Here is a 12,458-nt window from a genome sequence, read left to right as displayed (position 1 = left end):
ACGAGAAATAATGCATCATTTTCTCTACCTGTATAGTAATGAAAATGAGTTAATAGTTGACACAGTGAGTCCATAGTAGTATTTTTGCCAAAGCTACAACGCTACCACTAAAACTGTCAAGATCACTAAGACCTCAGCATTCTAAGAGCCACTGTACGTCATGCATTATGTCAATAAGTACTCCTGTCAAAGCGCGAAATATATTAGCCTTGTACTTACAATGAAAGGAGTACAAAATCCCGCTTGCAACATCAAACATCTATCGATTGTTGAAGTAGTCATGGAAAATATTCAATAAAAGAATTATAGATATAAGAGAACAAAAATGAAGACCTGGGGACAGTCAAAACTAAATTTTTAAGTGGGAGTTTCAGAATTCAAACCTAGACTTCTAATTCAGTAAACTCTCTTCTTAAGTCTTAACTCTGAAGCAGAAGACTTGGTCTAAAGAATTCTTAATTCTACTTACTGTAAACAACAAATAAAGCCAGCGCAACATCTAAATGAATTCATCGATTGTCTAAACATACTCTGAAAACGATATCTATTCAAGACAGAATGAAATGCTTAGATCAGAAATCAGAAGTAGATGATTATCCTAAAGACATGAACTTTGGGAGGCCAATAGTTGAAACTGATTCAGAAGTGGTTAATGAGAGTCTACCCAGACTCAAAGTGAAAGGATTGTAGAAGATTCATCTGATTTTGTCGGGCATCCAAAGCATGCAGAGTACTAGCAGTCTTTCCCATCTCCCAGATGGAGCTTCCGGCTGCGACTGCGTGGTGATGAACTTGGGTTGATATCCTTGTATTGTTGTCGTTTAGGACTTCCAACGACAATCAGAAGCATCACTATCAAAGCACGCCACATACACAACAACAAAATCAAAATGAAGAAAAATGGCAGAATATACTGTGCTAAAAAATCCTCTATTCCCATTTTCCTATTCTCTTCCATGTTTCCTAATCAATTTTTAACATGCGGTCTGCCGCCCAAGCAACCTAACAGCTACTTTGACTCCGTCAACATTTCTGCAAGTTAATAATAAACTGTGCTAAAAAATTAAAAAAATTAAAAGCAGATGCTTCTGCATTTCCATCCTAGCTCTCGTGAGGCCATAATAGATCTATATGGAACCTCGACTCGACTGATGACTCATCTACAACAAGCCCTTGTGTGTTGTTTTCTGTATTGCTCATGGTAGAAGAATCATATATGAATATTGTCATAGAAGATCAGCTCCCGAATATACCAATATACTGGGCTCCAATTTCAGAATGCATGTCATAGGATTTTGAGTTCAGGATTACTGATTTACCGGTAGTATAGACATACGTGAAGGTTGTGAGGTCAACTCATTATAAGGTCCATTTACTGTAATATCTGAGTTATCTATCCAATAAAAAAAATAGAATTACTAGTAGACCAAAGATCAAATATTGGATGGTTCATGCCATAGATTCAGTGAGTGATTGAAAGATTACGAACATAGGATTCACATTTGAATATCACAAGAACTTATGTGTTTCCAACAAAACCATATACTTTGCATTGTAGTACTACCACACAGCCAAAGGCCATAGCTTTCTTGGGTATTCTAATGAGTTGTCGGTCTCTCTTCATTGGGGGAACCTAACTCAGTGTCGTCGCTTGATGGCATTGGGGGAGAGTTGGTGCTTGGTGAGCCTTCAATGCCGCCTATAATACCATGAACTGAACATTGCTGCTGTCTTCCGTTATAGGTATCCCATTTGGGGTCCTTTTGGTCATATAATCTCAATATGACACGAATTCTACTCCATAATGAGGTTCCTGGATCAAAGCTCCTGAAAGTGTGCCTGTGTTCATGGAAGAAAATGGCTGCACATATGAGGAGAGCTAATGATGAAGCAACCCCAGCAACAATGAAGAGGCCGCGAAAGTTATCAAGGCTAAGAGTCAGATCATTGGAAGAACTTGTGGTGCTGGAGTCTGAACAAGTTTTTTTGTTCTTGAACCACTTCTGGTCGATTTTCTCCATCTCAGCTCCCTCATGGAAACTAGTGATTGCCATTGAAACATCACGAGTAAGAATTGAGCCTTTTTGAAAGACCTGCAAGTGATCACCCAAAAAGAAAATCCCAAGTGAGAAATTTGTACGTGAGAGAAAACCAGAGGCAAGAAGAAAAAGGAAAACTGAACTCACAAAGGCAAAACCATCAGTTTTAAATGTCGGCTCAACCATGGTATATTTTGAACAATAAGTTGCAAGAAAAAGTTTCATGTACGGGGTTTCATCAAAAGCAGCAGAAATGCCATGATTTTTGTTCCCATTTTGAAGGAGTTCATTCATTTCTTCTGGAGACTCGTATGTCCAAAGATTTGCGTCTTGAAATCCTGCTTGCTTTAGTATCCAATAGATAAAAGAACCTGCCTGATAGCCAACATTGTCCCCGTTTTTCAATAACAGGTTTACATCAGTAATGACTGGTTGAAGCTGTTGAACTGTTAATATTGAACTAAAACTAGCAGTATAACTTTGAGTTAGTATGAGAACAACAAAGCACCATACTATCACAACAAACCTAGCCAAGTTTGTCAGTACTCGCTCCCCTGTTACAAACATTAGACAGAAATGGAAGGTCAGCCATAGAATCCGCAAAGAAAGCTCATATATTTAACATTCTATGATTCATGAGAGAGGGTGAGGAGTCATTGACACTGTAGAATAGTTAAGCAATACAGAACTTACTTTGTGCAAAAACCATGGTTGAGAATGAGAACCATAAGCTTGTGCCAATTTGATGCAATGGAGGTCCTCGGAAGTCTTTATTTATCGGATGCTCAAGAACCAAGACCACCAAGCCCGTGAATACAAAAAAACAACCAATTGCTACCCAAAGATCCCAAGTCAAAGGCTTTAAGAACACCCATGTGCTTTTAGCATCATTTTTATCTCTGATAGGCACGATCATTGATAAACCAGATTCTGTGTATGGCAATGTGAAGTCGACATACAAGGATCTATTTGCTCTAATGGTAATATCGCCAACTGCAGCATCATAGTTCTGTCAAGTAAAAATGCCACAGTAAGTAGATTGTATACTTTTGCTACAATATAATGTGAAATCAGAAAGAAAACAAAGACTTTTATACAGGGAACAAGTCATAAAGAAGAGAGCTGGGAAAAGAATTTACCCCAAGAAACACTTGGTCAATCAAATTATTGTAAGTCTCGGCCTCAGATCTTGCAAAGGGATAAAACTCGTAAGGGACTGTATACGGCAATGATTCTATTACAGCTTTAAAGACGTCTATACAGTATCCAGTGGCATCACTCGTGTTAGTGATACTATCATATGATATATCTACAAATTCTTTAAAAATACTCTTCACTGGGACTAGAACTTTTAGTTTTGTTCCACTCATAGGAATCTGCCAACCCTGCGGATCTGAGGTGGTGTCACCAGGCCATATGATAGTTCCAAGACTGGCATTAGAATTAGCATACCTGCGTGTGTTTTTTAAGTCTAAGTTTCTTACAAGTCCATTCTGGGGTGTCCAATATCCTACCCCTCTTTCCCCATTATCATTCACATTAACAACCTGGAAAGTTGATGATTGTAGTTCTCCATCAATAAGACTGATATCTCCTGAAAGTCCAGAAAATCTCATATCCCGTAGTTCTCGGACAAGTTCAGGACCACTCTGAGAGATCTCCAACCCTTGTAAACCAGTGGAACTACCAGAGATGTTCATCGTGCTGGAACGGGAGTTTGTAGTCTGTACATTCTCAACTGCCATGGCAAGTGCCCAGGCCGCATCATAAGCCCACAGTCCGAAAATATCCAATTTAACATCGAGGAGAGTTGGATTGTCTTGTTGGAATTTCCTTCGCCATCTACCTGTAAAAATTTTAAGCCGCTCTGTATTTGGAACATAGGTTCTTAAACCCAACACCCCTTGCATGTCATCTATGACAGAATAATTTAAGGAACTAAAGAAGCTAGTCATGCCATTTGTCACTATCCAAGAAAAGCCTTTTTCCATCATTCCCATTGCATTTGCCCTAGAAAAAAGTCGAGAGCCAAGAGAAGGTAACATGTGTACTATGAAGACCCTGGTTTTCATTTTCATCAGCTTGGCCAGCTCTACATCTATTTGATTATCAGTTGCCGTGGAAGGAATCACAACCCAGTAAGGGATGCGAGCCCCAATCGCTTGCAAAGCAGTAGTCAGATATGGTATTACTCCCTTTCCAAACTCGTCGTTAACGCTGATGGGAACTGCTTCACTCCAATGAAAGGCCTGGATGATGGCACTTATGACTTTCACCTGAGATGTGTCAATTTGTGCTATTCGGATAAAGTACGAATTCCCAAGGGAAGGGCTTGTTGCTGAAAACGAGATTATGGGAACCTCAGCTTTATTTCCAAGTTCAATCACAAAAGTTGCTTGCATTGATGAATCTGGCCCTATGATGGCTTGCACTTTAACATTGTTTATCAAGTCTAGAGCTGTTTCAAAGGTGCATGAAATCATGAAATTAAAGGGTCATATATGAAAAGCCTATAAACCACAATTCTATAGTTATTAGCCTCAGTTAAAGTCTGACAGTCAGAACAAAACCGGATAAAAATGGGAAAGCAAAAATCAAGCTGGCTTGTCTTAAGATATCACAGTTAATAGAAATAAATTAATAGAAAAAAAGATCGAGGAAGAGAGATGGTGAAAGAACCTGCACCAGCTGCATCAACAACATCATTTGCAGAGTCCCTTTTGTGTAGAACCAGCCTGGTATGGTAGTAAGCATGAGAGGCATAAAAGTCGGAAAGGGCCATGTCGATGCAGCTCAGCCCCAATTTCCCATACCAGGTATCCAAGTCAAGAATTACTCCCACATTTATTGGAATAGTAGTAATTTGTGTCGTGGCCAAGAAATTAATCCTGAAGAACAGGAAAAAGAGCAGAAAAACACGATTGGTAGGATTATTCCTGATCATGATTAAAGTTAAATGTTCCCATTGCATGGCATCAAGATGGTCCTTATATATGATGTCAGATGAGTTTTCAAATTGAAGAATTCTTGGCAACCCAGCCGTGAGGAGAAAAGAGGAAGTTTCCTGTTCCTCTTCACTGGAGCAAGGAAGAAGTTTCCCCTAACTGCTGACTTCTTATGTGGATACTAGAAGTAACTTTCCTTTTCATTCCTAAAAAAAATAAGCTTTGCTTGGTTCTTTGGGATTTAGGAAAGGAATCAGCATATTAGATTTCATGCACCTTATTAAATGATAGAAATAAGTCTGGTTTTTGCTAAGTACTGGTTTGACAAAGTACTGAGCCACCTACATATATAGTCTTGCTCAGAAATGCAGCTCTCAAGATCAGTAACATCTCAACTTCTTTGTTTCACTACTTAATCTTCTTTTCTTGAATAGATTCCTGACTAGCGATTCATACATGACGGTCACGCTTTGACTTTGAATACCATTAGATCTATTCTAAAAGGAGACTTGGGAACTATGTAGCACCGACACTTCTAAGGCCAGAGTGTCGGAGTGTCCGATACTTCCCGACACTCCGACACGCCACGTGGCGTGTCAATAATATTGACTTTTCCAACACTTCTCCAATACATTGACCAACACGCCACATCATCATTTTAGATTAAAAAAACATTAAAAAAAACAGAATTAACCCAAATTTTATTTCAGCCCCATCGTTTTTCCTTTATTCTTTCTTAGATTTATTTCTTTTGAATTGTTATGCAATTGAATGAATTTGAATCTTTTATGCATTATTTTATGTGTTATATTTTTTTTGCATTAATAAATATATTAAATTATATATAAATCGCCGTGTCGGAATCTAGTTTTTTTTAGATTTGCCATGTCAGTGTCGGTGCTACATAGGTTAGGAATGAATCAAGACTTTCTACTTCAATAAAAAAAAACTAATAAGCCACAAGTCCACAGCCATTTAATATGCATTACTTGTTTAGGAATGTTCATGGCAACTAAGTTCCCATTTCAATACACAAGTTGAAAAGATGAGATGACAACAACTTCAAAGCTTTAATAAAACTGGATGCATTCATAAGCTTCATAATGGCAAAGATGGTTTGCCTAGTGTCTGAGCCTCTTGGACAGGAGCTAGGAAAAACAAGCTTATTCATATCATGATGGGTGGTAGACTTTCAAAAGAATACTACTTTATACACAGGAAATGCTCATCCGGATTATTATAGAGAAGTAAAGTAACCGTGACTATGAATTAAAAGAGTAAATAATAGATATTTTCTTCAGCTACTACATTCAACACAGTCGGTCTTTGAGAGGCATGAAATGAATTATTTGAAATTTAAGCTATTTCTCTCATTTAATTTCAATTTCAATTACAGTTTGCACCCAACAGAATATGAAGACTTGAAAGCCAGGTCAAAGTTCGAATCAAACTGGAATGCAAAAGTTCTACAATCTACCATACTTGGCATTTGAATCTAACACAACATGTTATGAAGCAATAGAGTATTAACAAAGTGATTCCTATTCAATGTCCACCACACAATATACAGTATGAATGGTTGAAAAGACAACCACATCAAAGCCACAATCAAACTGGGATATTTCAGTGCGTACCTCTATACACAAATCACCCAAAGATATGGACTTTGTTGATTCCGCAGCGAATCTTAAAGAGCTTACCCAAACTCAAAGTGAAAGACTCGTTGAAGATTTCTCCGATTCTTTTGGGCATCCAAAACATGCAGACAAGACTTCCCCATTTTCAGAGACGAACTTTAGGGTGAGAACTCAGAATTTGGGTGAACTCTGAAACCTTGAGTTTATTTATTGTCGTTAAACGTTTTGATTGTCGTTCACAATCTCCACTTGAACTTGGGAGTCACTTGCTGAGTTGCTGTTGGTATTGTCTATCTATCTCCAAAGCATGCCACGTGCACAACATCTCATCTCACACTCCACTACGCTTTTCTGAAGCCCAGAACTATTTTCTCTATCCGAAAGCTGCAGGCTTTGATTCATAGAATGGCGGAGAGGCCAAGCCGAGCTCTGGTTTTGTACGGAGATGGGTTGGCTCGTTTCGTCAATCCGTCAAACACCCATTTCCACTCTCTCGCTTCCAAAGCTTCCTGCGGATTCTTGAGCCTCCCCAATGCTCCTCCCTCTGGTTATTTTTCTCTCCTTATTCTCTTTCTGATTGTGGCTTCCAATTCTAGCTTGTGGGTTCAATCAAGTTTTCTTTTTTATCATGCTCAACGTGATGAAATAATATTCTTGGTATGAAGTTTGTTTTGTTGATAATCAAAATTTGCTTGCTTTTAGTAAAATTATTAGCATTGGGATTGACTTGGGTTTAGATTGCAGAAAGCGAGGATGAAAGAATAGTTAGGGAGTTTGCAGTACTGGTTGATGCATTTGAAGCTCACACTAATACAGTGAGAACCACTTTCTTTATACTCTTACAAAGGTCTAGTTCATATTTTATAGTATGCACATACTAAGCAGGTTTTCTGAATTGGTTTGGCAGAGTGGTAGTACCACTAAAGAAGATAGTGGGGAGGAAACTAACATATCTAAAAGGTAAAATTAATTTCGGGTTTTGCTAGTTGTGATTTCAATTGGTAGAAAAATGCTAGTAGCTGAATTCGACACAACTGAGTTGCCCTTATTGAATGCTTCAGGTTCATGGGGATGAAAGCTGCTTTGGTTACAAACAATGCCAGCTTGAAGTCTTTTGGTACCAAACTTGGTTTCAGCGTGTTGCCAAATGATGGTTTTAGCAAAAGCAGTGAGCCCCAAGGCGAGCTTTCAGTTGATTATATGGCATCAGAATTGCTCAAGTTGCTTGGATTCCAAGAAGGAAAGACACTGGAGTCGAGTCAATATGATTTAGTGTTTGTGCATGTTGGGGCTGGTGAGGTGAATGTTAAGAATGACAAGGCTATTGCTGATGATGTGGAATATCCCAATGCTTTGTTTGGTGCTATAATGAACATAGCCAAACCTGGAACTGAAATCAGTCTTCGTTTGCACTTGTCTGCTGTGATGAGCTATGGGGGTACTTCAGAAGAAGATGATGTCAACTTTTCATTTTCAGTCAGTAAAGATAGTAACAACTCTAAACTTTCAAAGCTCGTTCCTCATCAAAGTTATACCATGAAAGGAGAACTTCCTCGGAAGGATGTTTAGTGAGAACTTGGTAATTTGCTGTACCGCGTCCAAAGACCTTATATAAAGTATATAATTTAGGTATACTTTGGTGAACAGGCACCATTCTCCAATGTTACTGGCCCAGTGGCAGCATGCTGTGACCCGCAAGGACATGGTTGAGACATTCGCTTTCAAAGATATCAAGGAGGTATTTTTAGTAGTTTCCTGAATTTTTTCATGTTTTAGCATATCATGTCAACAACTGATTTGGAAAATGATAAGCAAAAAAGATAAAGTAATATAAATATAATTTGCCACAAACTAAACTTACCAGGCTAGGAGCTTGTACATGTGTTGCCACCCTTTCCAGAAGGACAAGTCTTGTGGGTTTTATGCAAATCTATGTTTTGAATAATTCAAAATGATTTAAAACTATGATAAAAGAAATAACTCCAGTAAGCAAACAAAACATCAGATGACTATCAATTATATTTTATCTAGTTGTAGAATTTGTGTAAGTGGTGGAATTACTTATTTATTAACTACCACTAATTTCTACCTGATAATCTCTGCGGGAAACCCATCAACTTCTCGTTGTTAACAGATTATTTATATCCATATTATTGTCAGGAGCCTCTTCACCTCCCATGTTGTAACAGTTACTTACCTTTAAAGCCTTATCCTCTATATAAACAGTAGCTTTCTCCTTTTCCCACACATTTACAATCAGAAAATGGCTTACACTTCTACTATCTTCCTTCTCACAGCTCTTCTAGCTTTGACCATGCCTTTCAAGGCCACAGCTCGACCTGTAATTAATTACCCAATTCTCTCAAACTCGAACTTCGCCGCGAGGTTAAAGTTGGATGATTCTTCATTCAACTGCTGGGACTCGTTGTTTCAGCTCCAAGCATGTACTGGTGAGGTTATATTGTTCTTCGTCAATGGTGAGACGTACTTAGGTCATGGCTGTTGTGAAGCCATTAAGACAATTGAGCGCCAGTGTTGGCCTGCCTTGCTAGGTTCTCTTGGGTTTACCACACAAGAGACTGATATACTGAAAGGATATTGCAATGGAGCTGAACAAGTTCAAAATACTCCATCACCACCCACTGGTCGAGAACTTCCTTTGGAGAAGTGGATTCCTTGAGGAATTTGGTTTTATTTCTAAATCATCATGGACGTGCCTCCTGATACATAATAAAGCTTTGTCTGGTTCTTGCTATGTTTTAGCGTCTAGTTTGCTTCTTCTATCTTCATTGCTCACTTTTATGAATGTAATAGTTAAGAATGAATAAAATGATCGGTTTCTATCAAAGTTCATAATCTAGTTATTTCCTGTGTGCAAAAATCAACCTGCACTTTACATGTTAAAAAGAAAGATTACTCTGAATCATAAGATTGCTTAATGTAGAATGTAAATGTATGTGTGCTTTCACTTCTGGAAATAAGTTAAACATTTTGGATTCACTGAAGTAACAAAAGCTTGATCCATCTTTATGTGTGAAACTTTTGTTCTTTTGTATGCAGCATGGCGGAAATCTTGTAATACCGGCGGATAGATTTTTGCACGAAGTAGCCTTCAAACTTTGGAAGGCCCCTAAATATGGAGCATAATTATAAATTTCTTACAGACCATGGTGTGCATGAATACTCAATATGAACACTGGAGATAAACGCGAAGGGCAGAGCTGCTCTTTGCTGATCTAATATGCTGTACTAAAGCTTTTCAATGTAAAACTTAACTTTCCCATAACATTATAATTACAGTACATGCTTGACAGTGTACAATTTTGATGGAATGTGTTCTTTTGATATATTTTCTTTCTCTCCAGCGTTGATATAACATTTTGTTTATCTGGGTTGCTGAGCGGACAAGTTTGTAGCTTCTGTCCATTAAAAAAGTTTGTAGATTCTGTTCTTCAGTTACATCATATGGACGGTTTACTTGCAACACTCCGTTTTCCATGACTTGATGCATCTTCATTAATTATAGCAAAAGTAAATGCTAAAACTGAACTCCCAAACGAGAAATGAACAAGATAACCAAAGGTCCGGACCATATGATTCTGACTTATTTCTACGTCTTTAGAAAAATCGTCGGATTGAAGGTGTACTCTTTTATTCAAAAAAAAGTGTACTCATTTTTAAACCTGATGTGGCTAGCTGCAAGATCCAAACCAAAGTTCATAATCATAACTAGAAATAGTCCAAAGCCAATGTCTAATTCATCTGTCATATACATTTCTTTTGAGTTGAATGAATCCAACATTGTAGGAACTAGCACTCTAACAAGTTCTTAAAACAATAAGAGCCAAGTACAAACCACAGCAAAAGGAGAGAAGAGAAGGAGAAAAGCGCCACTGCAAATGGCCACCCAACCATGAAAACACCAACAGAGAGCACAAGTAAAAAAGGGAGGAATGACTTCAAGACAGACAAGACATCAACCCAGTGCCCCTTTAGCAGTACTAAAGCCGCCACATTTACCATGTTCCAATGCATTGATCCACCATAGCATATCCGATTCAGAAAGTTTGCTACAAATGAGTGGCAGTTGCAAGTAAAAAGGTTGTAGGTTTTGTGCTCAATGTAGCGCGTGCTCGATTGCAAGGCATCGTCCCAGGTGATTGCAGTCCCAAACTCTGCATGCTTGTAGCCATGCTTGCAAGTATGGCCACCCAGATTTGGAGTAAAACAGCACTGTTTTCAGTATGGACAAAAAGAAACATTTGGTTAGCAAGTCGAATCCTAATTCTCTCTTCCACAACAAGCACATGTATTCTGAAACATATGCATGATTTTCTGCCATCTTCAATTAATTGTACTTAATATTTGTAACGAAGTGGCATATCAGACAATACCTGTTTTCTATCAAGTTGAAGATATCTAGCAACAGCACCAAATGCAAAATCATCCACATTCACAAAATTGGAGCCTGCAAAATCTAAAATAGCACCATCCTCTCTGCAAATGCCAACATGTCCAATGAAAGGTGCCAACCAAGAGACGACAGGGAGTGGAGTCCAAACCAAACAACAGGGGAACTTTCCCTTCTTTGTATCAATGTCATCAAGAGGCCACAACTCATGCCGAATATTCTGCGCCGAGCGCATTTGTTCAGCATCATAAGCTTTATTGATCTCCATTACAGGAACTCTACTATGATGCATAAGCTTTCCCTAATCTTTTCTGGAGAAACATCACAATGTGACTCACACTGAACAATAAGCAACTCCGTTCATTCTGCCATAAACATAATACAAATGCTTATCAAACCAACACAAAAATCTTAATCTAGTATGCACGAAAACCAAATCAGAAGGTACTAGAGCACAACAATTTCAAAGAGGGTATGGAAACTGTTCAAAATCTAACATCAATATTGAAGGTTCGATCTTTAGCAGTGCATTGCGTCCCCCAAATTTGCCAAGTATTGGAATTTAACTGAGCATAAGAAACCAGCTTCCAGCAATGTAAATTTAAGCTGGGAAACATCAATGACATCAACCATGCTTGAATACAGCAAATGGGAGGCTTAAACTTTCAATTTTGATGCATTTACAAAGTTCATTTTGCCAACCAAAACAATACCTCAAATGAGTTTACCATGTAATTTATCAGATACAGTAAAGAGAAACAAGATCAAAACCATAAGTAAAGGCATTTGGGCAATCAAAGATTGATGCTTTAAGAAAAGATTCGAAGGCTACTGACCTGTACAGATTGGTGATAGCTGATCAGATTTTGAGAGGAACAACTGAAGTAAATGTTGGTTTAAGGAAGGAGAAAAGAGGACAAGAAGCCAAGTCTTGTTGTTATTCATCCTAGTCAAGCTGGTTAATTTATATATATTTTGACTGAAAAATTCAATGAATTTGATTCCTTTAAAAGCTTTAATTTTTTTTCTGGAGGTTTTTTCTTTTTCTGGTTTCGGAACTGAATCAGGGTGAGAAGGAAAAGGGAGAAGGTGCATGAACCTCTCAGAGATTCAGACCCCCGGTGGGCCAACCATTGCCTTTAATTAATTTTCTTTGCCTTTAATTTTTTTCTTCTTCCCTCTCATTTCCTCTTCCAAATTTGTTTTGCTTTTGTTGCTTGTTACATCAAGCTCACCTAGAACTAGAAGTACTGTGTTTCTCTTTGAGAAGATAGAGTTCATGTGAATCATGAGTCCAAAACTTCTTTACTACTGTACATTTAAGTTTATAAACTCATGCGAATGACTCTTTTGTTCATTTCAGTTTGAAAAAAATATCAAAAATACGACGATTTTAATTGAATGAAAGATTTTCTTCTCAAAAAAG

The 12,458-nt window shown here is 38.0% G+C and overlaps 3 protein-coding genes across 6 annotated transcripts; 1 reads left to right on the top strand and 2 right to left on the bottom strand.

Annotated features, from left to right (window-relative positions):
- Positions 1–1,444: 1,444 nt before the first annotated feature.
- LOC126782123 (glutamate receptor 2.8-like) lies at positions 1,445–6,714 on the bottom strand. Of its 2 annotated transcripts, XM_050507291.1 has the most exons (6): positions 6,619–6,714; positions 4,719–4,927; positions 3,179–4,497; positions 2,733–3,048; positions 2,187–2,593; positions 1,445–2,093 (listed from the first exon to the last, which is right to left on the bottom strand). In XM_050507291.1, exons 2-6 carry the CDS (start codon positions 4,819–4,821, stop codon positions 1,599–1,601), a joined length of 2,640 nt encoding a protein of 879 aa, XP_050363248.1. In that variant the 5' UTR covers positions 4,822–4,927; positions 6,619–6,714; the 3' UTR covers positions 1,445–1,598. The 2 variants fall into 2 exon arrangements, with proteins under 2 accessions (XP_050363248.1, XP_050363247.1); XM_050507290.1 differs by lacking the exon at positions 6,619–6,714 and having other exon boundaries at positions 4,719–5,494.
- Positions 6,715–6,775: 61 nt separating this feature from the next.
- Positions 6,776–10,016, top strand: LOC126782124 (uncharacterized). Of its 2 annotated transcripts, XM_050507293.1 has the most exons (7): positions 6,776–6,904; positions 7,012–7,278; positions 7,359–7,436; positions 7,529–7,581; positions 7,683–8,187; positions 8,267–8,359; positions 9,682–10,016. In XM_050507293.1, the coding sequence occupies exons 2-7, from the start codon at positions 7,027–7,029 to the stop codon at positions 9,766–9,768; spliced, it is 1,068 nt and encodes a 355-aa protein (XP_050363250.1). In that variant the 5' UTR covers positions 6,776–6,904; positions 7,012–7,026; the 3' UTR covers positions 9,769–10,016. The 2 variants fall into 2 exon arrangements, with proteins under 2 accessions (XP_050363250.1, XP_050363249.1); XM_050507292.1 differs by lacking the exon at positions 6,776–6,904 and having other exon boundaries at positions 6,936–7,168; positions 7,366–7,436.
- A 309-nt stretch (positions 10,017–10,325) lies between these two features.
- Positions 10,326–12,080, bottom strand: LOC126783578 (protein REVERSION-TO-ETHYLENE SENSITIVITY1). 2 transcript variants are annotated; one of them, XM_050509071.1, is made up of 3 exons: positions 11,869–12,080; positions 11,016–11,397; positions 10,326–10,854 (listed from the first exon to the last, which is right to left on the bottom strand). In XM_050509071.1, the coding sequence occupies exons 2-3, from the start codon at positions 11,322–11,324 to the stop codon at positions 10,432–10,434; spliced, it is 732 nt and encodes a 243-aa protein (XP_050365028.1). In that variant the 5' UTR covers positions 11,325–11,397; positions 11,869–12,080; the 3' UTR covers positions 10,326–10,431. The 2 variants fall into 2 exon arrangements, with proteins under 2 accessions (XP_050365028.1, XP_050365029.1); XM_050509072.1 differs by lacking the exon at positions 11,869–12,080 and adding an exon at positions 11,530–11,715.
- Between the last annotated feature and the right edge of the window lie 378 nt (positions 12,081–12,458).

Source organism: Argentina anserina, chromosome 2 (genome assembly GCF_933775445.1).
Source record: "Argentina anserina chromosome 2, drPotAnse1.1, whole genome shotgun sequence".
NCBI lineage: Eukaryota > Viridiplantae > Streptophyta > Magnoliopsida > Rosales > Rosaceae > Argentina > Argentina anserina.
The sequence above is the reverse complement of the archived record's forward strand: the minus strand, read 5'-3'. Positions and strand labels throughout refer to the sequence as shown.

What these genes read in the sequence shown, in the direction of transcription:
- LOC126782123 (XM_050507290.1), bottom strand. Translation starts at nt 5,010, where the DNA reads ATGCAATGGGAACATTTAACTTTAATCATGATCAGGAATAATCCTACC. An exon ending in TGTTGATGCAGCTGGTGCAG is followed by an intron (nt 4,498 to 4,718) that starts GTTCTTTCACCA and finishes CCTTTGAAACAG; the next exon opens with CTCTAGACTTGATAAACAAT. An exon ending in TTGACCAAGTGTTTCTTGGG is followed by an intron (nt 3,049 to 3,178) that starts GTAAATTCTTTT and finishes TTTACTTGACAG; the next exon opens with AACTATGATGCTGCAGTTGG.
- LOC126782124 (XM_050507293.1), top strand. Translation starts at nt 7,027, where the DNA reads ATGGCGGAGAGGCCAAGCCGAGCTCTGGTTTTGTACGGAGATGGGTTG. An exon ending in GTGATGAAATAATATTCTTG is followed by an intron (nt 7,279 to 7,358) that starts GTATGAAGTTTG and finishes ACTTGGGTTTAG; the next exon opens with ATTGCAGAAAGCGAGGATGA. An exon ending in CTTTCAAAGATATCAAGGAG is followed by an intron (nt 8,360 to 9,681) that starts GTATTTTTAGTA and finishes TTTTGTATGCAG; the next exon opens with CATGGCGGAAATCTTGTAAT.
- LOC126783578 (XM_050509071.1), bottom strand. Translation starts at nt 11,324, where the DNA reads ATGCATCATAGTAGAGTTCCTGTAATGGAGATCAATAAAGCTTATGAT. An exon ending in TTCAACTTGATAGAAAACAG is followed by an intron (nt 10,855 to 11,015) that starts GTATTGTCTGAT and finishes TACTGAAAACAG; the next exon opens with TGCTGTTTTACTCCAAATCT.